We start from the raw sequence: 24538 nt of genomic DNA, 5'->3' as shown, positions 1-24538 counted from the left end.
TGTGATTATCTGCAGGTGTGAGGCCCCTTATCAGGCTGAGTGCCTCGTTGGGTTAAATAATGGGACACATCTCGCGGTGACACTCCCCAGGTCATCCCCTCATGTTGTGGGGCTAGATGACAGATGGGGCTGCTGGCTCCTGATTTAATTAATGAGGTTAGGTCCTGAGGTGGCCATCCCTTCTCCTTTGGTAGGATGTGACCCTGGTATTCCCCGATGGCCCCCAGACCTTTGTTAGCGTGAGTTTTTATTTGTGCTGACTTATTAGCGGCCCGGCCCCAACATCAGCTCAGATTAGATAAATCCACTCTGCTTAGTGCCGTCTGTCCCATCAGCATTGATCGTCTGCTTAGAATCGTCAACCTCAACGTCATGGTAACTCTGACCGGGACTGGGAAACACCATGACCTCAGCTTCCGTCGTCCCTGGTTACCAGACTGTTGATCAGCATGGCAGACCTCATGGCCCATCAGTGTCAGTGATGCCCATCTCTTAGCATTTCATTTCTCACAGGGGGGAGAGTTGTGGCGAGGGTGTAGCCGCGGGCGCAGGCATGGTGGGTGTAGATAGGACGTCCTGTGTTCGATCCCCAATGTCCACAGCCTAACCTGTCGAGCAGGATGAGAATCAGCCCCTACCTGCTCTTAATGGCAAGGATCTGAATCCATTGTTGCTGAGTTACTGATAAATGGGAAATGGTAAATGGACTGCATTTATACAGCACTTTTCTAACCAGTGGCCACTCAAACCCCTAGATATTGGCTCACATTCACCCATTCATGCACACATTCACATAGCGATGGCGGTGTCATCCATGCAAGGTGACAGCCAGCTTGTCAGGAGCGGTTAGGGTGAGGTGCCTTGCTCAGGGACACCTCGACACTCAGCTAGGAGGAGCCGGGGATCGAACTAGCAACCTTCCGGTTACCAGCCAACCCGCTCTACTTCCTGAGCCACATGCCGCCCCTGCTGATAAATGTTGATTCATTCAATTCACATTCATGTCCTTAAACGACCAACGCTGACAGACTCAACAGTAGTAGTGGCGGGAGTATTAGTAGTCATGGAGGGTTTTGCAGTAAATCTGCGGGGTTACGGTGTCGGTCTCTGATGTTGGGTGAGATGTGGTGACTCATGGACACGCTGCATAATAAGCAGACTCTCTCTCTCTCCGTGCACTCGCTGGTAATTCACACCCCTCACCCCGGCAGAGAGGATCCTCTTCTTCAGCTCCACTCCCTCCTGTGCGCTGAGCTGCAGGGGGCCTGGGTGGGTGGGTGGGGGGAGGGTGGGTGAGGGGGGGTGTAATCTGAGCTGGGGACTAGGGTGGCAGTGGATACCGTGGGAGGGAGGCTGACTGCAAGTCCTCCCAAGACACAGTCGGTCATGTTTGGGTCGTTTAGAAATGGTGATGAGAATGGCGTTGTTGAGTTTTGTATGTTGAAGTTAGTTTTTTGGCATGGTTGTTATTAGTAATTGGCTGGATGGGTCAGATTGATTAGCATAACTGATGCAGATTTGTGACGAAATGTCTAAGCAAACATCAGATATTTCATGTATTTAATCTGGCATTGGTGTTCATTGTGTGATAGAAAGAGCCGGTAGCTCTTTATCTAGGGTCATATTCTATGAATAACATTGTTTTCATTGGATGAAAGCTTGCTCTCTGGGATTTGTGGCCGGCTTTGCATGAAAGTGGTTAGAGCTGAAGCGTTTAAGCTCGATGACCAAAGGTCAGGCAAATATTCATGCAAAGTAAGCGTGTGGGTGTCACTTCTACCCTGTGTCTACCGTCGCTCAGTAGTACCTTTGTGTATGGACCAACAGCGGTGTGGTCACACACACACACACACATTCACACACAACCGTCTGAGTGTACCTGAGTCTAATCTAACTAACAATGTCACCTGAACCACACACCCTCCCCCGTCTCCCCCGTCTCCCCCTCTCCTCCCCCAGCACCCCGCACCAGGGTCACGCAGGGGCTGGAAGGATGTGGTTGACGTTGTCATGGTGATTGTGGGTTAATAGGGAAGAGACGGAAGCATGGAATGCCAATGACTGTGTTGTTGTATGTTTCTGTGTGTATGTGTATGTGTGTGTGTGTGTGTGTGTGTGTGTATGTGTGTGTGTGTGTGTGTGTGTTTGTGTCTGTTTGTGCATGTGTTGCAATGTCAGAATTTGTGTGTGTGCGGGCACGTGCATGTGTGTATGTGTGTTCAAGAATCACTGATGGTGTTTTCACTGCTCTCTGAAATCCAATTGAGCATTAGAGTGAAGTGAACCTGAGTGCCTGTGTATGTGTGTGTGTGTGTGTGTGTGTGTGTGTGTGTGTGTGTGCGTGTGTGCGTGTGCGTGTGTGTGTGTGTGTATATGTGTTTATGTGTGTATGGATGTGTTTGGCCAGGGCCTGTGTGTGTGTGTGTGTATGTGTGTGTGTGTGTGTGTGTGTGTGTGTGTGTGTGGCCAGAGCCTGTGTGTGGCAGTGTGTGTGTTTGGGTGTCCTCATGCATGCTAGCGGTGTATCTGCTGTGTGCAGCTGCAGACTGGGTTCAAACCACCGCCCTCATCTTGCACACTCAGAGAGGCATCAGAAGTCTTCCTCCTCCTTTCCTCATCGAAGATCAGGGCAGCTGAACCATACAACGCCCCAAACTCACTCTCGGTCCCCGCAATGAGTCAGCCCACCACCACACACTCTATTGATCCAAATTAAACCATTAAACCATATGCCAGAGGGGCAGAGGACAGGCCTTCACACCTCCCCTCCAGTATCGATCCAAGACTCCTCACCTTGGTGAACACCGCTGGCTCTGCATGCGAGGACAGACTCCGTGTTGGATGCTGCATACAAATGTCCTCCTGTTCCGGGAGTGATATCCACTCCTGTGGATGTGAGAGGAAAACAAATCCAGACTCAATCCGATATTCACTGATATTCACGCTGCATTTTATTACTAGAATACGACCTCTCGGTTCAAATAAATGAATGAAGTACCACAGAGTCGCTCACCAGCTTCTGCAAAAGACTCAAAACTCACTTGTTCAGAGTTCACCTAGATTCTGCATAGCCTCCCCCCTTACCCCCCCATACGCACTTATTGTATGTTGTAAGTCCTTGCATTTAAATATAGTACTCAGCATTGTATAGCGGCTTATCCTAGCTATCTTTATTGCATACGGGGAATGCGACTAGCGACTGTTGGTTCTATGAACATCCTTACTGTACCGACAGCGATATATTGTTGTTTCTTTTCTTCTGACAAATGTACTTATGTAAATCGCTTTGGGTAAAAGCATCTGCTAAATGTAAATGTAAAAGTAAATGGAAGTGGAAGTGGAACAGTTGGTCACTGAAACGTGCATTTATTAAAAAACGAAATATTCAAAATGAAATTATTCAGATTCCTAATATCCCATAATAGCATGTAACGGTCCTCCAAACATCAAACAGTTAGACAGAACACTTCCTGGATCTAGAAGAGTACTTCTACCTTGTGTGCTTTACATTTGACCAAAGAGGGTCGTAAACTACATCCTTCATTATGTGGGCCAGTGGGGGGGCAACAGCATGGGGGTCCCTAGGGAGCCTCCGATTGGACAATCCACAGATGGCTCATCCATACATGGTGGAGGATGAGATTTTCAGAAACATGCATGGTAGGAGATGTACTTAGTACTTAGTATAGAGAGATTAACTCTGATTATTCTCGGCTCCAGCAGTCCTACTGTGTTATAGCAGAACTTCTGCGTCCTTAACTCCTCTTGTGAGCATCATGGTGGATAATAAGAAGTAACTGTAACTGGATGTCTTTACTGCTCTAAAAATGGACACAGAATGTTAGGAGGATTCAGACACTGGACGTTCACAGCCACCCCCTGAAATAGCAAACTAATTAGAAAATAACGATCTTCTGTCTGCGTTCCCTGGCTGAACTTTCTGTCCTTCTGGTCTTATCTGATCTTCTGTCTTTACCTGTCTGTCTGACTGACTTCCTGTCCACCTGTATGTCTGTCTGACCATCTGCATATCTGTGTGGCTGTATGACTCCCTCTCTGTCTCCCATCATTCCTCCCCCCCCCCCCCCCCCGCAAGCTAATTATTGATAGCCTGCTCTGTCTTGTGACAGACTTATCAAAGAACAACCTCCTAATGCGTCCTGTATCTATCCATAGGTCTGAGTAATGTGCGTGTGTGTGTGTGTGTGTGTGTGTGTGTGTGTGTGTGTGTGTGTGTGTGTGTGTGTGTGTGTGTGTGTGTGTGTGTGTGTGTGTGTGAAAGAGTGCGTACTTTAGTTTTTGTGGTGTGATGCACGTACACATACTCAATTCATGAGATGAGTTGCACACCTAAATTAGTAGGTGTGTTTGCGTGGGTGTTTGTGAGTGATTGTGCATGTGTGTGTGTGTGTGTGTGTGTGCATGAGTGTGTGTGTGTGTGTGTGTGTGTGTGTCTGTGTGTGTTTGCATCAGTGTAGTGCAATTTATGGCACGAGGTGCACACTGAAATTAGTAGGTGTGTGTGTGTGCGTGTGTGCACTCTGTTCATCTGTGTGTGTGTGAGTGTGCATGTGTGTGTGTTTCTGTCGATGTAGTGCAATTCATGGTGCACAGCAAAATGAGTAGGTGTGTGGGTGTGTGCGTGTGTGTGTGTGTGTTGTCCCTGGTTGGATCGCTGTGCTTTACGAGGGCTGTAGGCGGGGTGTCCTGTAGGAGTGCGTTGTCTAGTCTCACACCGTGACTCTGGAGGAGCGTCAGGACCGTCCTGAGCGGAGATCTTCTGGACCGAGAGCTACAGTGCACCGGACCAGACTGTACCAGTACTGAGATCACCTCCTACAGCCGGTACCAGTACCAGAACCAGGAGATCACAGATCAGCAGGTTCAGTACCATGAGACCAGCAGGTTCAGTACCAGGTTCAGTACCAGGTTCAGTACCAGGCTCAGTACCAGGTTCAGTACCAGGCTCAGTACCAGGTTGAGTAACAGGTTCAGTACCAGGTTGAGTAACAGGTTCAGTACCAGGTTCAGCACCAGGCTCAGTACCAGTTCAGCACCAGGCTCAGTACCAGGTTCAGTACCAGGCTCAGTACCAGGTTGAGTAACAGGTTCAGTACCAGGTTGAGTAACAGGTTCAGTACCAGGTTCAGCACCAGGCTCAGTACCAGTTCAGCACCAGGCTCAGTACCAGGTTTAGTACCAGCAGATCACCGTAGAGCAGATCATCAGATCAGCTAGGCTTCCTGGAGTCAATCTGGTTCGCTGTCAATGAGAAGCTAAGTTAGTTGAAGTTAGTGAGTTAGAGTTAGTGAGTGAGTTAGTTTAGTGTGTCAGTGTTCACGGTGATTAGTCTTCTTGGTCACCTGTTATCGATGTTAAAATATAACATTTATTTATTGTAAATAAGGATGCAGGAAACAACACATTCAGTATTTATCTTGGTTAACAAGGTTAAAATTATGGCATTACCGTATTTTTCATATTATTTTACACTATTCTGAAACCCTGAAAGTTAAGATGTAAAAAATATTGTCTGGGATATTGTTAGCATTGCTTGTAAAAATTGATTAATAATGCATAAATATCAGTTATGTTTGCCGCTACTCTGCTGGCCTCGTTATTTTCCACTGGGTCGCTTGTTTTGGGCTGTTTGCTGAGAGTCCTGCGGATGCATTTAATGAGTCGATGATTGGACTCAAACTGCTGACCTTTGCTGAAATCAGGGGTTTCACGAGTAACACAGACGATAACCCAAAACTGAGTGCCCAGGGCTTGGTACATTAGGGTGTGGACGGTAATATTTTGCTGTTGTGTAAACACTCTCTCTCTCTCTCTTGCTTTCTCTCTCCCTCTCTCCTTCTGCATGTGTGGTAACAGATAGGTGTGGTCTGCATTTATTGAATCACTAAATTCTGTGAAACATTTTCTGTCTATTCTTATCTCAGATTCCCATCTCCTGAACACAATGTTCCTGGTTTACTAGATGATCTCACAAATAGATACTGTCTTATTTGGATTTCCGAGATCCACAGCAGAATGCATTGTGATGTTATAGTTATTTTAGTAAGTTATTATTAACATTTGAGATGTTATAACTGGAAGTGTATTACAGATGTTGTTACTGGAAGCGTACTAAATATGTTATAACTGGGAGTGAATAACATTTGAGATGTTGTTACTGGGAGTGTATAACATGTTATAACTGGGAGTGCATTACATTTGAGATGTTGTAACTGGGAGTGTATTACAAATGTTGTAACTGGGAGTGTGTAAGATTTGAGATGTTGTAACTGGGAGAGTATAACATGTGAGACGTCGTTACTGGGAGTGCATAACAGATGTTATAACTGGGAGTGTGTAACAGTAGACGCCCGCTGGGGTCCTGTCTTGGTCTTGGATCATGACCCATGAGCTCACCATACAGTCACCACAGCAACCAGTAATGTATGGGAGCTCTTAGTGCTGACCTTTGACCTGTGTTAACACTGTGATGATTAATCCTGGGGTGTTTTTAAGGCCGTGATAGCCGCTACCGTGCTGATATCAGACGCATCATGGAAAGATCGTTCATGGAGAATCTGGCCTCCAGCCAGCATGTTCCAATAATCGATCAGCAGTCGGGATTGATCCCTGTCTATTGAGGTCGGAATGATGGATCAGAATCCAGACATCACTTATATTTATCGCATCACTGTTAAGTCACAGTTGACTCAGGTCAAGTCAGTCTATTTGTATTATGTTTGTTTCCGTCGTCATTCTTGTTTGTCAGTGCTGCAGATTACGTAAATACAATCTCAAAGCAACGTCAGTGCATGGCTTGAACCTCAATTGGATCTAAGACACATTTACCCTGAGACGCTTTCACCCAGAGCGCCTCACAGTGAGTTTAGCTCCATGTCAGTCGGATCAGGTAGTGGTCATGATCATGATCAGGTAGTGGTTAGGGCCCGGGGTCTACGACTAGGTAATACAAGTAGGCTGTGGACTCTGGGTTCAGAGTCCAGAACCTTTCAACTGAGAATCAAAACACCCTGAGAACAACACTGTCCTGGCCGGCATTATGCGAATGCTTTTAGTAATAGAGAGACAAGAGAGAACTTATGGAGCTTGTAAATCCTGAGTCTCAGGCCAATAGACAATAAATGCATCCTGTGTGGCAGAGCAGCAGTGATAGAATATCACTTTAAGTCGTGCTGTAACACTGGAATGTCCCCTCCGGGAGATTAATAAAGTTTTATCTATCTGGACTTTGGCCCCTGGAGACATTTAACAGCTCAGGTATTTGTAGAACAAGACGCTGATAGATACACCTGTATCCTGCACAGAGCATTCCACAGAGTGACAAAACGCCTGAGATCAATGCAGGACAGAGAGACTGTGTGTGTGTTAACACTGTATCTACCCTGGTTAAAGACGCTGTACGCCTCGTACTGATGTCCACAACCACTTTATTCATTCTTGGATGATATGGAACACCGTGAAAACTGCAACAACGTAAAACACATTTCACACACATTATTTTCACAGATGTTTCTAATACAATACACAATACATACATACAATATTGTGAATAATTACCGTTTTGCCTGCTTAGCCAGTAATAGACAGTCCTCTCTCGTCTCTTTCTGTCTCTTTCTGTTTCTTTATATTTCCCTTGCTTTCCTCACTGACTATTTCCGGTGGCGTTTGACTTTGACCATTAAACATTTAAATTTTGACAGCAGAACCATGAACTAGACTAAATTTACTTTCCATCATTAACTTATTTAATGTAATAAAATAAACATAATAAAATAACAGAAATCAAATGACAATTGTACTCGTACTTCTGATGTTGTCACATTAACACATTGCCGTAGCCATAGCGACAGCTACAAACACCACTCCCTCTCCAGTCACTGGGGTCTTAAGTGACCATGGATCGAGGAAGATCAACCACAATAGCTTCAAGTTCACACAATGGTTTGGGTGGATTTTGATGTGTCCGACACAGAGCTGGTATGAGTAAAGGTTTTGGCCGAAAAATACGGCAGATTTTCACTTTCTGTTTCTTTGAACTCTTGAGAACAGAGGAGATTTCTAGAGTAATCATGTTAAATCTAGGGTAGGCCCTTTATTCGGGAAGATATTGTGGTCATATTTGTTGAAATTGTCTTTAAATCCTGAGAGCTAGAAATAAATCAAATAGCTCTGAAAATAATTAGCAAATCAGGTATCTGTGGTTGTCGCTGGCCTGTAATAATCCCGTCCAACCATTTCATTCGGGCAACATGAAATGATTGGATGACTTAGCTGTCTGTCTACCTACCTACCCGGCTACCTGCTCACACTGACCTTTTGCTAAAGCTAGCGAGCTAGTCCTGTGTTATGGTGTTCCTGTGTTGGAAGGAGAGCTGAAGGGAAGGGTTGGATTATTCTGACTACTTTCAAACTCTAGCTATCTCTGGCTGGTTTCTCCAAATTCCCTATCCTAGGGAGGGAGGGTGAGAGAGAGAGGGAGGGAGGGTGTGAGAGAGAGAGAGGGAGAGAGAGAGGGAGGGAGAGAGAGCGAGAGGGGGAGAGAGTGAGGGAGGGAGAGGGAGAGTGAAAGAGCGAAAGAGAGAGAGAGATTCATTTCACTCCTTCAAAGGATTCAGCAATCTGTGAGCTGTGGCTCACTTTTTAGGTCACAACCAACCCCCAAATCTCCACCCCCCTCTACCAACCTCCTCCACCCCCACCCACCTTCCCCTCCTTCCAAAGGCAATGATGGAGATTAAACATCCAGGCTGCAGCATTCATGTGTAATGTTCTGTCGTTCTCTGTTAGCTTGTAACTTGTGTTAGTGTAATCAACTCATCTTCCTCTTCAAATCATCCTAACGTAATGACACGCCCAACTCTGTGGCTTTGTCTTCTCTCTCTGCCTCATTCTCTCTCTCTCTCTCTTTCTGTCTCTCTCTCCCTCTCTCTCTTGCTCTCTCTCTCTCTCTCTCTCTCTCTCTCTCTCTCGCTCTCTCCTACTCTTCTCCTCTCTCTCTCTCTCTCTCTCTCTCTCTCTCTCTCTCTCTCTCTCTCTCTCTCTCTCCCTGTCACTCTCACTGTGCCATGCACTTGTTTTTCCGTGAGTTCCTTTCATTGCGTCGCCCTGTCTCTACAGAGATATAAAAGCGTGTGAGGACTTAGTGGAGGTCCTACTCAGGGGTTTTGTCAGGGGTAATTACCATCTATTCTACCCATCTAAGAGGGGCTAGGGAAGAAGATAGTCTTCTATAGCTGGTTCAGTGCACCATAACATCTTCTCTTCCTCTCGTTAGCTCCCCTTCTGCACACACACACACACACACACACACACACACACACACACACACACACACACACATATACATGTACGTGCACTCATTCATGCACGTGCACACACACAAACACACACACACACACACACACACACACACACACACACACACACACACACACACACACACACACACACACACACACACACTCAAACAGAACAATATGTGCTTAACTGCTCAGAAGTCACATCTGGTCAGCGCACAAATATATACATCGTTCTTTCTCTTCATTTTATAGATTGGTTTTGGTACTTGCCACACAGACCAGTTCACCTCCAATGTACTTAGGAGGACTACATTACCCATGATGCCACACATGACCACCAACCCCTAGCCAGTACCCCAGACCCCCCCCCCCCCCCCCCCCCCCCCCCCCCCCCTCCTACCAGGTCTGAGACACTTGAACAAAACATCAGAGGATTACCATCCCCTACAGCTCACACACACACACACACACACACACACACACACACACACACACCGTGGCTCCGGTTCCTTGCTTCCTGCGTGTTCTGTTGCACGTTCCTCGACTGCATACCGACCATAATAAATTAATACCTAATCAGCCAGAAGAGGAGCAGGAGGAAGAGGAGAGAGGAAGAGTACCACAGACACCCACGTGTTTGTCTCTCTCCATCGCTCTCTCTTCTTGCCATCTCTCTCTCCCTCCTTCACTCTCTATCTGTCTCTCTCTATCACTGCTCTCTCTCGTTCTCTCTGTCTCTCTCCCTCACTCTCCCGCTCTCCCTCCCTCCCTCTCTCCCCCTCCCTCCCTCTGTGTGTGTGTGTGTGTGTGTGTGTGTGTGTGTGTGTGTGTGTGTGTGTGTGTGTGTGTGTCTCTCTCTCTCTCTCTCTCTCTCTCTCTCTCTCTCTCTCTCTCTCTCTCTCTCTCTCTCTGTGTTGGATCTGAAGCCGTTAGTCACCGCGGCGCGCTAATGGAGGACCTGGGGTAAGCTTTTGTTTGTTCCCGACCGCGGCTGTATCTCCTTCCCTCCCTAGCGGTCTCTGGGGCGCCTTTTGTCTGGGGGTCTCACTGGGCAGGGCAGGGGGGGGGGGCGGTGGCTGAGTTTTTGGGGAGTCTGCGGTGGTCTGTCTGTATTGATGTGGAGGGGAGTGGATGGAGGGGCGAGATCGGTGGTCCTCTGTGATCTGGAGGGGAGCTTGTTGTTCTAAAGCGGCGGGCTTAGGGGGTGTGTTTGCTCCGTGCGCCGGGCGATAGAGCCCGGGTGTCCGCTTGGTACGACGACATAGACAGATGAGGCGGTGTGTTGTGTGTGTTGGCTCTGTGCGCCGGGCAATAGAGCCCGCCGAGTGTCCGCTAGCCCTGTGTGTTGAGAGGTACGGCGACAGAGACCGAGAAGGCGGTCTTAAACGGTGTGTTGTGTTATGTGTCCGTCCGTGCGCCGGGGGATAGAGCCGCTAGCCTCGTGTGATGAGAGATGTACGGAGACGGAGGTGGAGGTGGAGGTGGTCGTAGGGGGCGTGTTGTGTTGCCTCCGTGCGCCGGGGGGTAGAGCCAGGGGGTCCGCTACTAGCCTCGTATGTTGTGGTGAGTCGCAAGTGGCGCCGCGGCGGCAGTATCTCTTGCCGCGCAGCCTCACATGGGAAGCCGACGGGTGGTCGTTCATGCGGGGGATCGCGTCAGGAGGAGGAGCGCCTGTGTGCGCCTTTCTTCTTTAACATCGAGCTACCGTGCGGCGACTCATGGACCGTACCGTGAAGTGGTTCAGCGGGAGGACAGCCGGTCGGCTGCGGGGATCCGTGATCACCGGCGGCTTACTGACAGCATCACAACAACAAGGGCTTCCCTGAACAAAAGCACCCCCCCCCCCCTCCCAACCCACAGCCCCTCCTCATCCTCCTCCTCCACCCCTCGCCGCCACACTGCTAATGGATTAACCAAGCGTGGCTAACATGTGGCTTCCCCCCTAAACCCCGCACGCTCCTTCACTCAGTGTGCTTTAGACGGGGGTCTGTGGGGGTGTGTATGGAGTATCTTGGCGGGTCTGTGCACCAGGGGTCTACCGTGGTATCCTGGGTTGTTTTAGAGCGGTGTGTGATGTTTGGCTCCATCTTTTGTTTGAATCGTCCTTTGTGGGAAGAGTTCCTCCATTCATTGGTCCACTGGTGACCTACATAACCACGTAGTTCCTACCCATACACACATGCTCTCTCTCTCTACATCTCCCTCTAGCTCTCTCTATTGCTCTTCACTCCAACACTCTCTCTCTCTCTACATCTTCCTCTAGTTCTCTCTATCGCTCTTTACTTCAGCATCTCCCTCTCTCAATATCATCATATTCATCCACACTCTCCCTCTCCCTCTGTCTTTCTTTCTTTCTTTAGCGGTCTCTATCTTTCTCTCTCTATATATATATATATATATGCAACACTCTCTCTCTCTCTCACACTCTCTCTCCCTATATCCATCGATCCACTGTGGATGTCTGATTGTAATGTATGGCCAGTGTAGTGGATTACATCTAATTCTTCATGACAGCTGCTATCATCTGTTGACCTCCCATAGGTTTGATCACGTGACTGATCGGATGCATCCTCTGTCGTTTGAATACTGGCTTCCACAAGTCAATCTTTCTGGTGTCAATGGAACAAACACGAAAGTCTGAAACAAAGACGCACGCACAAAGGAAACAATTATCATTCTGAACTGGAAGGATTTACTTGATGTCTCTTTTGTCCTTTCAGTATTAAACTGAACCATCTGAATACACACGTGTGTGTGTGTGTGTGTGTGTGTGTGTGTGTGTGTGTGTGTGTGTGTGTGTGTGTGTGTGTGTGTGTGTGTGTGTGTGTGTGTGTGTGTGTGTATGCATATGTGTGTGTCTGTAAATATGCTCACTCCATGCTGTCTGGGAATGATGAACGCTGAAGCGTAAGCAGTAGGCTAACATTAGCTTGTTTCCCAAACTATGTGATCGGTTAGCAATAACTTCCAAGGCACACAACAAGCTCATGGATTGCATTGAGTCTGTGCATACCATATGAAATGTGCTGCTATACAAATGAACTTGACTTGACTTGAAGCAGAACCACACAACTGCACTGGCTAAGAGGGTAGGAACCAAGTTAGGAGGGAAATGAGGCTAGGAGACAGCAACTTTCTTCTGTTTCCACCTCATGAGATTTATCCTAGACTGACAGGTGAGGCTCAGGGAGTTTTGTCTAAACTCATGTGAACTTGGGCTTGAAGAGAACATTGAGGTTGATTTCATTATTAGGACTTAGATAACGATATCTGACTGGACTTGTTGCTTCTTATTCTTCTTCATTGAATGGTTCACAGCTATTGGGCATGAGTTCCATAGAAAGAAAGGCAAGCTGATGAAGCCACTGAAAATATGCATTAAATTCAATATCAGAATCCAGGATTCTGGTATTGAATATAATGTATATTTTCAGTAAGATCTATATCAGAGGGGCAAAATAAACATGTAATACATAATATCTTAAACATGTCTTTAGAACATGTTTGCACTCCCCATAAAGCCTTAAATACATGCAGTGTGTCTGCATGTAATTGCACATCGTCCCAGGAGGGCTTGTAATACCACCTCATCTTCCCAGTATCACCAAATCTTTTCTTTAGATCCTGTCTTAACATGCAGCCATTTTGTATCCTCGTTTAGCAGGAGTGTGTGTGTGTGTGTGTGTGTGTGTGTGTTTGTGCCTGCATGTATATGTGTGTGTGTGTGTGTGTGTGTGTGTGTGTGTGTTTGTGCATGCGCGTGTGTGTGCATGCATGTGTGTACGTATGTGCGTGTGTGCGTGTGTGTTATCACCTGACACACTCTTGCTAATCATTTATGAGTGTACGGTCACGTTGGCAATCTGAGAAGATTACTTTTCACTGAGCACACAGGTCGGGTCGCGTATGGTAATGGCTGCTCATCAGAGCCAGCGCACCACTTCTATCTGCCTGTTGTAAAACAGCAGAGGCCTTGAGGGTGTACTAGGTTTCAATGTGACTGTTCTGTTGAGCAACCGTCTGAAGAAGCAGCTGTTTGAGCTCTGTGGAGTGTGTGGAATAAGTGGTTTGTAGTGTAATGCAAACATGGTTACAAACACCATGTACATAATCCTGCACTTCTGGTTAGATGCTCAGATGGATTGCGTTGTTAAGTGGGTGTATTTGTGCGATGACAATGAAGTTGCATCTAATCAGGTATTATGGTGTAAACGGGGTGTTGTTTTAATCTAATAAAATCTGTGATTATCGGTTCGTTATCAGTGATAACGAACACGTGTCAGTGTTACAGTTTTTTTTTCTTATTACTACAGGTTGAGGGTGAGCAATAAAGCAAAAAACTATTATAATCAAGATATTATTTTGTTTCCCTTTCTAAATGACTGATGTATAATATCCAGACAGATCTATTTTCTTTCCTCTTAAGAAATAGTATAGTATTATATAGTAGTAGTAGTAGTAGTAGTATTATATATTATAGTAAGTATTTTACCAAGTGTGTATGTGCATCCCCTCTGGCCCATGGTGACCCTCCTATCTGCTCCATCCTCCAGTGTGTGAGGAGAGGAGATACAGCCAGTAGCAGTCCACCACCCCTCCACCACCCCTCCACCCATCAGAGGTCACCATGTCTGGGGGCTACGATGAGACAGCCAGCCAGGAGGAGGGCTCCACCGACAGCTTCTGGGAGGTGAGATCCTCCGCGCTCTGCCCCCACCGCCGCCAACACCCCAAACACCACCACCACCACATAAATAAAACTCCTGGATTGGAGGTCATATGATAATGATGATGATGTATCGGCTTCCCATAGAAGATCCCCATATGAAAAATGCTTCTTTGGGAAGTATTTTCTGTTATCAAACATAACAGAAATGAACTCCCTTCCTAGGATTACAAAGATGATTTATTCCCATTTCTATAAGCACTCATGGTCCATATTTAAAAACCACCATACCTAGATATTCTGAGCATGGCTTCTTCTGTATCACTGAGTTATGGTCGGGTTCTGAAACACTGTGTCTATGCTCAGCTGCGGGTGCTCAATCACCCTGGATTGAGCACCCGGGTGGGTGCTGGCTGCTGCAGTGCTGGGGCTGGGCGCTGACTCTGGACGACTGCTCCCCAGGAGGGGGGCCTGGGTCCGGGGGTAGGGCTACTGCAGTGCTGGGGCTGAGCGCTGACTCTGCAGCTGCTGTTGCTGCAGTGCAGCGGAGGCTTAGGCTCAGTCCCAGGGGGGCACAGCACAGCAGGGTACGGTGTTCACCGCAGGGTGTCTGGACGCTCAAGAGTGGCGCAGCCTAGCCAACCACTACGGGGTTTGACCTCCGGGAGAAATGTTCTGTGTTCGAGTCCCGATCTCTGCGGTCACTGTGAGTTGTTTTGGATCAAACTATCTTGATGTTTGATGGGTCAATAGAAAGGTTGTTTGTTTCCTACTTTTTGGGACGATGAGTCTCTCTCTCTCTCTCTCTCTCTCTCTCTCTCTCTCTCTCTCTCTCTCTCTCTCTTTCTCTTCAGCAGTCATGATTGGGAAGGCTCTCACATTCGGATGAATGGAATCGTAATATCGTGGTGCCTCCCAAATACCCTCTCGTTGGTAGAGTCTGGGCTTCTACCGTTTCCATGTTTGGCTCTCTGTCGTTTACGTCTTGGGTCCGGGCACGCCAGAGAGTAGCATGAAGCAGCATGCCCGAGGCTAGCTGTCTATTACATCACCAGTACTTCATCACTCTAGCCCCTTCCTGGAGCCGCCCGCGAGGTCGTTTGTGTCACGCTCGGTTCTCCTCCTCCATCTTGCCGTCACTTGATGGCCGACAGACTTTGGAACAAATACAAAAGTTTAGTTTATCCTAGGAATGATTTCTGCTGCTGACCAACCGACAATAACAAATTATTCACTTTTTACAACAATAATCCTCTATTAACTGGTGGATCAAACTTAAAGTGGTAATTTTTGCTTACTTTGGCGACACCTTTGGCAAAAAGCGGTAATCTTTCCCAAAGACATGAACAGTGTTGCCGCTGACACCCGGTTCATAACATTCATAACATTCATAATCCTACAAATACAAGGGTTTTATCTGTGCGGCACAGGCCTAATCACCACTGTGTAGCTGCTGTCCTCCTTCAGAGAGAGATGGTGACCTAACTGACATTTATTAACTCGGAAATCTTCACGATGACTACTTTAAGACCGTTTGATTTTGTGAGGTAACCAAGGTAACCAAAGTTATCGTGTTCTTTCCTCCCCAGGTGGGGAACTACAAGCGCACGGTGAAGCGGACGGACGACGGCCACCGGCTCTGCAACGACATGATGAACTGCGTCCAGGAGCGGGCCAAGATCGAGAAGGCCTATGCCACGCAGCTCACCGACTGGTCCAAGAGGTGGAGGCAGCTGGTGGACAAGGGTGAGGGGCTAGCAGCTAGGGGCTAGCTGGTGGACAAGGGTGAGGGGCTAGTGGTTAGCAGCTAGGGGCTAGCTGGTGGACAAGGGTGAGGGGCTAGGGGCTAGCAGCTAGGGTATAGCTGGTGGACAAGGGTGAGGAGCTAGGGGCTAGCTAGTGGATGAGGGTGAGGAGCTAGGGGCTAGCTGGTGGATGAGGGTTAGCAGCTAGTGGCTAGCTGGTGGATGAGGGTTAGCAGCTAGTGGCTAGCTAGTGGATTTGATATGTCGGCTGATACCGACAGCCGACAGCTGTCGGTATCAGCTGTCGGTTCATATTTTCCCCAAACAAAAGCCTTACTGGAATTAGACTAGACTAGAATACAGAGAAATACAATGAGAAAATCCCATGCAATTGTTGTATGTAATAAAGTATGTAACGTAATACTTTTTTATTGTAACATAATGTGATAGCATACAACAGCCTGTTCTAGCCACCAGTGTGGTGTGTGTAGAAAAGGATCTCCTGGTTCTTCAGGCAGATCCGCTCTCCCTCACAACCAGAGAACGGTTGAACCCTGCAGACCACAGCAGTAACACCTCCTTTCTTTCTGTCTCTCCCTCCCCCCCTGAGCAGGACCTCAGTATGGCACGGTGGAGCACGCCTGGACCGCCCTGATGGTAGAGGCAGAGAAGGTGAGCGAGCTGCACCAGGACGTGAGGAACCGGCTGATGAGCGAGGACTTTGAGAAGGTGAAGAACTGGCAGAAGGACTCGTACCACAAGCAGATGATGGGAGGCTTCAAGGAGAGCAAGGAGACGGATGAGGGCTTCAAGAAGGCCCAGAAGCCCTGGGCCAAGCGGCTGAAGGAGGTGAGGGCCGCCGCTGGGTTTGGGTTTGTCTATTGGTTCTGTCCCAGTAGAGTACTGGGCCAAGCGGCTAAAGGAGGTGAGGGCTGGGTTTGGGTTTCTGCACTGGTTCTGTCCCAGCAGAACCAGTGGGGTGGAACTTGGGTGCTGGGGTGGGTGGCACGTATATACTGTAGTATGTACTTTGCAATGTTCGACACGAAACCACTGCCTGTATGCATAATTTAGTTGCATGTGCATAACAAGAACAGCAAACATGTCTAGAGTGCAAAATAAACAAGTAACTTGAGCTCATAATTACCATTTAGGGCATTTAGCAAACGCTTTTATCCAAAGCGACTTACAATACAAAGTATTGTATTATATTTGTCAGAATAAAGAGAAACACTATCTCGCTGTCGGTACAGTAAGGATGTTCATAGAACCAAGTGCCAAGCACTAACAATCCGTCAACAATTCCAACAATTCAAAAACAATTCTGTCGTAGTTTAGCGTGACCCTTTTCCCGCCCTTTTTCTGCAAGCTTGAGGCTGCCAAGAAGAACTACCACGCCGCCTGCAAGGAGGAGAAGCTGGCCTCCAGCCGCGAGGCCAATGGCAAGGCAGACACCACCACCAACGCGGACCAGCTGAAGAAACTCACTGAGAAGGCGGAGAAGTGCAAGCAGGACTCGCAGAAGGTGAGAGCATTAGCTACGTGGCTATTCACCCACCTGGCAGGTGGATAAGGCAAATGGCTTTGTTTTTAAGAACTATTCACTGCAAGCAGAGCCATAGGAGAGGAAAATACAATTACAATATTCTTTGAAGCTACCAAGCTAGCCTTCCCAGGTCCTGTTTTGAGGTAACCTAGTCAGAGGCTCAGCCCTGGTTAATGTACGACTGACACCACTTTATTAGCTGTGCTACGTTAGACTCTGACCCCACCAGGCGTGGTTGGACCACGGCAGGGCCTTGACCTTCGACCACTTAGAACGTGCTCTTCTTGTGCTCCTGCATCTATGCAGTCAAAGGGCCCTTCTCAGAAGGCTTTGTGTTTCTGTGGGGCCCAGAGAGCCATAAAGACAGCACTAAAGCCACCTGAAACCCTTTCTCTTCCACTGTGTTCCACCATGTTCCAGTAAACATGGTGATACTACTATTAACAGATAATTAATTAATTAATTAATTAATTAAATTATTGATCACCGTGGAAGCACCGTATTAGTTAATTGTTTAATTATTGCTAATTTGCTAATTATTGCTTTAATTGCATGCTAACAAAGCTAATGTGATAATTATCAACTGCTAACAATGCTTATGCTATAATTATTAGCTGCTAACATGCTAACAATGATAATGTAATTATTATTAACTGCTAACAATGCCAATGCTATAATTATTAGCTGCTAGCATGCTAACAATGCTAATGTAAGCCTATGAGCTGCTGACAATAATCAAGCTTTCCAGAGGGACGTGATGTGACTCTAATCCATGCCCCCCCCCCCACCCCCATCCCCCAGGCCAGGGAGAAGTACGAGAAGAGTCTGGAGGAGCTCAACAACGTCACATCGCAGTACATGGAGAACATGGAGCAAGTGTTCGAGCAGAGCCAGCAGTTTGAGGAGAAGAGGCTGAGCTTCGTCAGGGAGGTGCTGCTTGACGTCAAGCGGCACCTCAACCTCACCGAGAACCAAAGGTGAGGAGGAGGAGCAAGCCAGGAAGGGGAAGACCAGGAAGGGGAAGACCAGGAAGGGGAAGACCAGGAAGGGGAAGACTAGGAAGGGGAAGACCAGGAAGGGGAAGACTAGGAAGGAGGGATTGGAGATGAGATAAGATGGGCTTTATTCAGCCCAATGGAAAGTCTCGTCACGGACAGGAACAGGACAGGAACAGGAAAGGAAAATAAATAAAACATCTAAACTAAGAATATGCAAAGATCTGCAAAAGATCCACAAAAGAATACATCTATACCCACAATGCAGCAGTAGAAATGTAAACCAAGAATGCAATGCCTTACCCGCTAAATATTTTACATTATACATGTTGTACAGTGGGATGCTTACATCCGACCACTAGGGGCAGTATTAAATGGACTGCATTTAAACAGCGCTTTTCTCACCAGTGGCCACTCAAAGCGCTTTACAATATTACCTCACATTCACCCATTCATGCACACATTCACACACCGACAGCTGTGTCAGCCACGCAGGGCGACAGCCAGGTCGTCTGGAGCAATCAGGATGAGGTGTCTTGCTCAGGGACACCTCGACACTCAGCTAGGAGGAGCCAGGGATCGAACTAGCAACCTTCTGGTTACCAGCCTACCCGCTCTACCTCCTGAGCCACATGCAGCCCGTCTTGTGTTCTCGTCCCCCTAACCTATGTTCTCTGTCACTCCCCAGCTACGCCACAGTGTACCGAGACCTGGAGCGGGTGGTGACGTCCGCCAGCCCGCAGGAGGACCTCAAGTGGTTCAACGCCGCCCATGGGCCAGGCATGCCTATGAACTGGCCGCAGTTTGAGGTCCGTAGCGCTCAATCCTGGAGTGTATCTGAGATATGTTTGGCTCTGCTGTGTCTGTAGACCATGAGGATTTCTTTAATGTTGACTTATAAAGACGTGCATCGTTGAAGTTATCTTCTCTTGAATTAACTGTTTTGTTATACATTGTACATTTGAAATGCGATAAGGAGTGAAGTTGCCCTGAATGGTTGGAAAAACAATTCCAGTAGAGATGATGTTCCGATACCATTTTTTCCTTCCCAATACCGATTCCGATTCCTGAACTTCAGTATCGGCCGATGGAGGTGACACGTTTCCCATTCCGACTTTCCACCTCCAACTGTTGACGAACGCAACATAACACTGCACGTGTTATGTTGTGATGTCCTGTGTAGAAAATGAGCTTGAGTCACATGATGGTATCGGAATCGGCACATAAACTTGCTGTTTTTTAGACAGTATCAGAGGAATTTCCGATACAGGTATTGGTATTGGAACAACTCTATCTTATAGTATCAATATCTAATGAGTCATTATGCGTGTCATCAGGAGTACAACCACGAGGCGACCCACAACATCAGCAAGAGGGAGAAGAGCAGGAAGAACCAAGATGGAGTCACGCTGACCCACATGACCCAGACCACGGACTCACCAAAGGGAGGGGGAGACCAGGCCAGGTAGGGGAGAGATAAAGCTACCAAACACACACACACACACAAGAGGTGAAGCTACCACCACACACACACACACACACACACACACACACAGGAGAAGAGTCTGTGTGTCTGTCTCTCTGTGTACCTGTCTGTCTATCTATCTGTGTTGTGTGTCTGTGTCTACGTCTGTCTGTCTATCTATCTTTGGTCTGTGTCTGTGTGTGTGTCGGTCTGTGTGTCTGTGCATCTGTCTGTCTATCTATCTTTGGTCTGTGTCTCTCTGTGTGTCTGTCTGTGTCAGTCTGTGGTTCTGTGTACCTGTCTGTCTATCTATGACATTCAACAATGAAAGGTTGATTTAATCAATGTTTCACAAAGAAAGAGCCAAAGCAAAGTGAACCTGAGGCCAGTGTCTTCCTCCTCCTCCTCCTCCTCCTCCTCCTCCTCCTCCTCAGCCTGAGCAGCTCTGAGAAGACCCAGGCCCGGCCCACCTCCGAGGAGTGGTCCGACGAGGAGCAGGGGGACCCCGACTCGGGGAGCCACTCCAACGGGGCCCCCAACCCCTTCGAGGAGGAGCCCGGGAAGGGGGTGAGGGTGAAGGCCCTGTACGACTACGAGGGCCAGGAGCAGGACGAGCTCAGCTTCAAAGCAGGTGAGCCCGGGAGACTCCTGGAGATCAGTGAGCAGATCGTCTGCTGAGAAGTGACAGATTGTCAGAACTGCTGACAATCTCAGTTCATCTTGTGGTGGTGAAGCGCTGAAACTCTAGCGGCTCAGTTTTAAAACAAAATATACTCAGAAGGATTTAGACAAACAACCTACCACACACACACACACACACACAACACAGAGGATGTTCAGTAATCCTCATTCATCGTTTTTGGTGTACGGAAATGTGGTTTCTAAAGATTAGTTTAGTCTCATTAGATGAGTCGATTTTAATTTGAACACCCTGCTTACGTGAGTAATTACTACCTGACCTTTAACATTACTAGATGATTTAGAGACACCTTCCCCTGAAATCATGTGCTTTTGGGTTAAGATAAGGGAACAGATTAGATAAGGGAACAGTTTAGATATGGGTTAAAATCTGATGTAGACCTGTCAGGGAACGATCCCTGGGTCGCGTCACAGGAGGAATAAGAACATCCAGTGAAAGGTGTGAACCCAAACAGCAGCGGTCTAATCAGGCTGTGGAGCTCGTCACCCTAACTAGGAACTGTTAACGATGAGGGCCCCATCATTAACGGTCTGCCCTTTGGGGCAGACCTGCTGCGATGCCTACCGCTTCAGGAGGGACCCTGTTTCAACATGTACCCTCTCACCTTAGAGTTCAATTGAATTAAGTACATCTGCAGTACACTCAAAGTGCTGTAGGACCACTGTCAATTCGCTTAGGCTTGGATACCCTTGTGTACATTAAGTGAAAGTACACTTAATGTACACTTAGTCTTGTATATTTCATTTATACTCTTAACGTTTAAAAGTGTTTTTTCTGTTGCACATTTTCTGTTGAATACACTTCAGATTGTAAAGTCATTTACAATCCGAGGTAATGGCGTTTATTTTAAGGACCATTCTAGGCTGGATATTAATTCTCACACTTGTATTAAGTGTGTGTTATGTTTTCTATTCTATTCTGTTTTATTGTATTCTCTGGTGCCCTTTTCTGTTCTGATCTGTTCTAAATATTTTGTTCACTTCTGTTCAACTCTATTATGTCCTATTCCATTCTGCTCTATTCAATTCAATAGTTGAACTGTTAGTTTCTATTGTGTTTTATTCTGCTCTATTCTGTTCTGCTCTTTTCTATAGTATTCTGCCATGTTCTGTTCTATTCGAGTCTGCTCTATTCTATTGTTTACTCCTAAATAGTATTAGTATGATAGGTAATAACAAAAATCATCAATGACATTATAGGATTAAATCAAAAAAATGTAATCAATCTGAGGTGAATTCAAACTATTTTAATTCTGTCGAGCATTACTCGCTAATGCACGGAGCAGAGTTCTCCCGATCAAACTTCTCCCGATCAAACTTCTCTCTGCGTTTGCGTGATCTTCGGTAAGTAAACGATTCATCACCATGGCTTATTTAGATTGTGTTTCTGTGTCTGTATATCTTACAGTTTACCTTAGCATAGATGTGCGAGCACTAACAAATCTGAGATCTTGGAAAGACATTTTGTTATAACGGCATTATAACAACATTTGTTATCAGTTAAAAGCATGATTTTCTGACATGGCTTCCATTGTGAGTCGTGCGTTTCCATTGCAAATCCACCACACACTTCTGGGTGAATGGACTACTTTCATACCGTATTTTCATAATCTATACTATGTTTTTTTTTGCATGAGTTTTTGTACCTTTTGTAAGGAAAGGAAGTGAAAAAACACAGGAAAGTGGGTTGAAGAAGACCTTTACTATAGTATTGACGCTAAAGTAATATATTGATTCAAATTTGCTAACAACCATGTAAGTCTATGCCACCCATGGTCTGAATATCCTATATAAGGATATAAGCCGCACAGAAGCGTACCTTCACCACTGAGGATAACTGGCTATAATGGATGCATATCTTCTAGTCCTGATACATGCTTTCTTTCCCAAGGGGATCATGCAGTGCGTCAAAAGTGAATACCGGAGGAGATGGCTTTGATCTGTCTGCTGTTTAGTGGTTGGAGGTGTCATCATGTTTGGAGGAGAGCAGCGCTGCAGCCAGGTCTAATGCCGTGCTGCAGCCAGGTCTAATGCCGTGCTGCAGCCAGGTCTAATGCCGTGCTGCAGCCAGGTCTAATGCCGTGCTGCATTAAAGGAGAACTCTAGATTTTTAACCCCATTAACGTTTTCCTGAGGGTCACCCCATGTTGAGTGAAGTAAAAATCCAGACGAAAATTGATTCGACCAAGCCAGAGATCTGCACTGGCTGCCGGCGTTACAGAATAGCTATAACGCTAACCTATGGGGGCAAGCTCTTTATCCACTTTTGGGGCCTCTAAACACATTCAGAAAACCATTCCAAGACATGTAACATGAGTTGGTTCCTTATGAGACACCACCGTGCTTGTTTAACTCTAGCAGAACGGATGCGCTCCCAGCCACTAGCCAGTGGCTGCGGATCCGCGTGCATCCGTTCTGCTATCGGCTAGTAAGGGCTTTCTGGATATGTCAACGGGGTAATCTGCGGTGAGTGGTTACATGCAAAAACACAAAGTTTATACTGTTTCGCACTATTTGAGTTAAACGAGCACGGTGGTGTCTCATAAGGAACCAACTCATGTTACATAGGTCTTGGAATGGTTTTCTGAATGTGTTTAGAAACCCCAAAAGCGCATAAAGAGCTTGCCCCCATAGGTTAGCGTTATAGCTATTCCGTAGCACCGGCAGCCACTGCAGATCTCTGGCTTGGTCGAATCAATTTTCATTGGGTTTTTTACTTCCCTCAACATGGGGTGACCCTCAGGAAAACAATAATGGGGTTATAAATCACCGTTCTCCTTTAAGGTCTAATGCAGTGCTGCATTAGACACCTTTAAGCAGTATCCTGCTAGGAGTGATGTTCTGTGTGTTTTGCTATGCTTTGATTACCAGCATACATTTTTGTAAAGCTTCCTTTTGGAAAAAGAATTCCAGCTTGTGCTAAACTGGAATTAGCTGAAACTGGAAGTGCTATATGATTATACAGACAATGTCTTACAATTGTACATGAATCAGACTTTTACACATTATATAAATCATTTTAAGTATGTTTATTTTTATTTATCAATGGGATGGTTGTGTTCTCATCACAATGTTGCGACACAAAGTAATATATATATATATATTAATATATCTGATTTTGGAAAATGTTTTAGATGAATAAGAAGTAGACTTTTGGAGTGTGTTTGTGTTTAGATGATTAGATGATTTCTACCTGGCATTTGATTCTTTTTTTCCAAAATAAAGTTTAAAGATGTTAAAATGATCTGAGATACAAACCTTCTTTCAATATAATACATTACTTCCATAATATACATACATTTATTTTATCTAATATGATGGTTAGTTACCAGTACTAAAGACTAGTTCTGTGTTTTGTCATTCCCACTCTAACAGGTGGTTAGTTACCAGTACTAAAGACTAGTTCTGTGTTTCCTGTCATGTCATTCCCACTTTAACGGGTGGTTAGTTACCAGTACTAAAGTCTAATTCTGTGTTTTGTCATTCCCACTAACGGGTGGTTAGTTACCAGTACTAAAGACTAGTTCAGTGTTTTCTGTCATGTCATTGCCACTCTAACGGATGGTTAGTTACCTGTACTAAAGACTAGTTCGTGTTTTCTGTCATGTCATTGCCACTCTAACGGATGGTTAGTTACCTGTACTAAAGACTAGTTCTGTGTTTTGTCATTCCCACTAACAGGTGGTTAGTTACCAGTACTAAAGACTAGTTCAGTGTTTTCTGTCATGTCATTCCCACTCTAACGGGTGGTTAGTTACCAGTACTAAAGACTAGTTGCGTGTTTCTGTCTTGTCACCACTAACGTCTAGACCGACTCTGTTCCCTAGGTGACGAGCTGACCAAGCTGGAGGAGGAGGACGAGCAGGGATGGTGCAAGGGTCGCCTAGACGACGGCATGCTGGGTCTGTACCCCGCCAACTACGTGGAGCCTGTCTAAAGCTCCGCCCAGCCGCCGCACCCAGACTCTGTCCGTCGTCCAATCATATCTGCACTTCGCCAGAGACTTCAGCGCTTTCCTCACTTCCTGTCCCCTGTTCCCACGGCAACAGGGGTCCCCTGGCCTCCGGAGAGTCATCGCTCCTCAGAACCTTTCTGCTAAACC

General features: G+C 46.5%; 1 protein-coding gene across 1 annotated transcript; it reads left to right on the top strand.

Moving 5' to 3' along the window:
- Positions 1-13947: 13947 nt before the first annotated feature.
- On the top strand, positions 13948-24390 carry LOC311338407 (protein kinase C and casein kinase substrate in neurons protein 1-like; the record flags this gene model as incomplete). Its single annotated transcript, XM_084463680.1, has 9 exons — positions 13948-14010; positions 15576-15732; positions 16345-16580; positions 17101-17256; positions 18079-18254; positions 18961-19081; positions 19610-19737; positions 20172-20368; positions 24264-24390. 9 exons carry the CDS (start codon positions 13948-13950, stop codon positions 24371-24373), a joined length of 1344 nt encoding a protein of 447 aa, XP_084319806.1. The 3' UTR covers positions 24374-24390.
- Between the last annotated feature and the right edge of the window lie 148 nt (positions 24391-24538).

The sequence above is a fragment of the Micromesistius poutassou genome (genome assembly GCF_964030765.1).
Source record: "Micromesistius poutassou genome assembly, chromosome: 2".
Taxonomy (NCBI): Eukaryota; Metazoa; Chordata; class Actinopteri; order Gadiformes; family Gadidae; genus Micromesistius; species Micromesistius poutassou.
The sequence above is the reverse complement of the archived record's forward strand: the minus strand, read 5'-3'. Positions and strand labels throughout refer to the sequence as shown.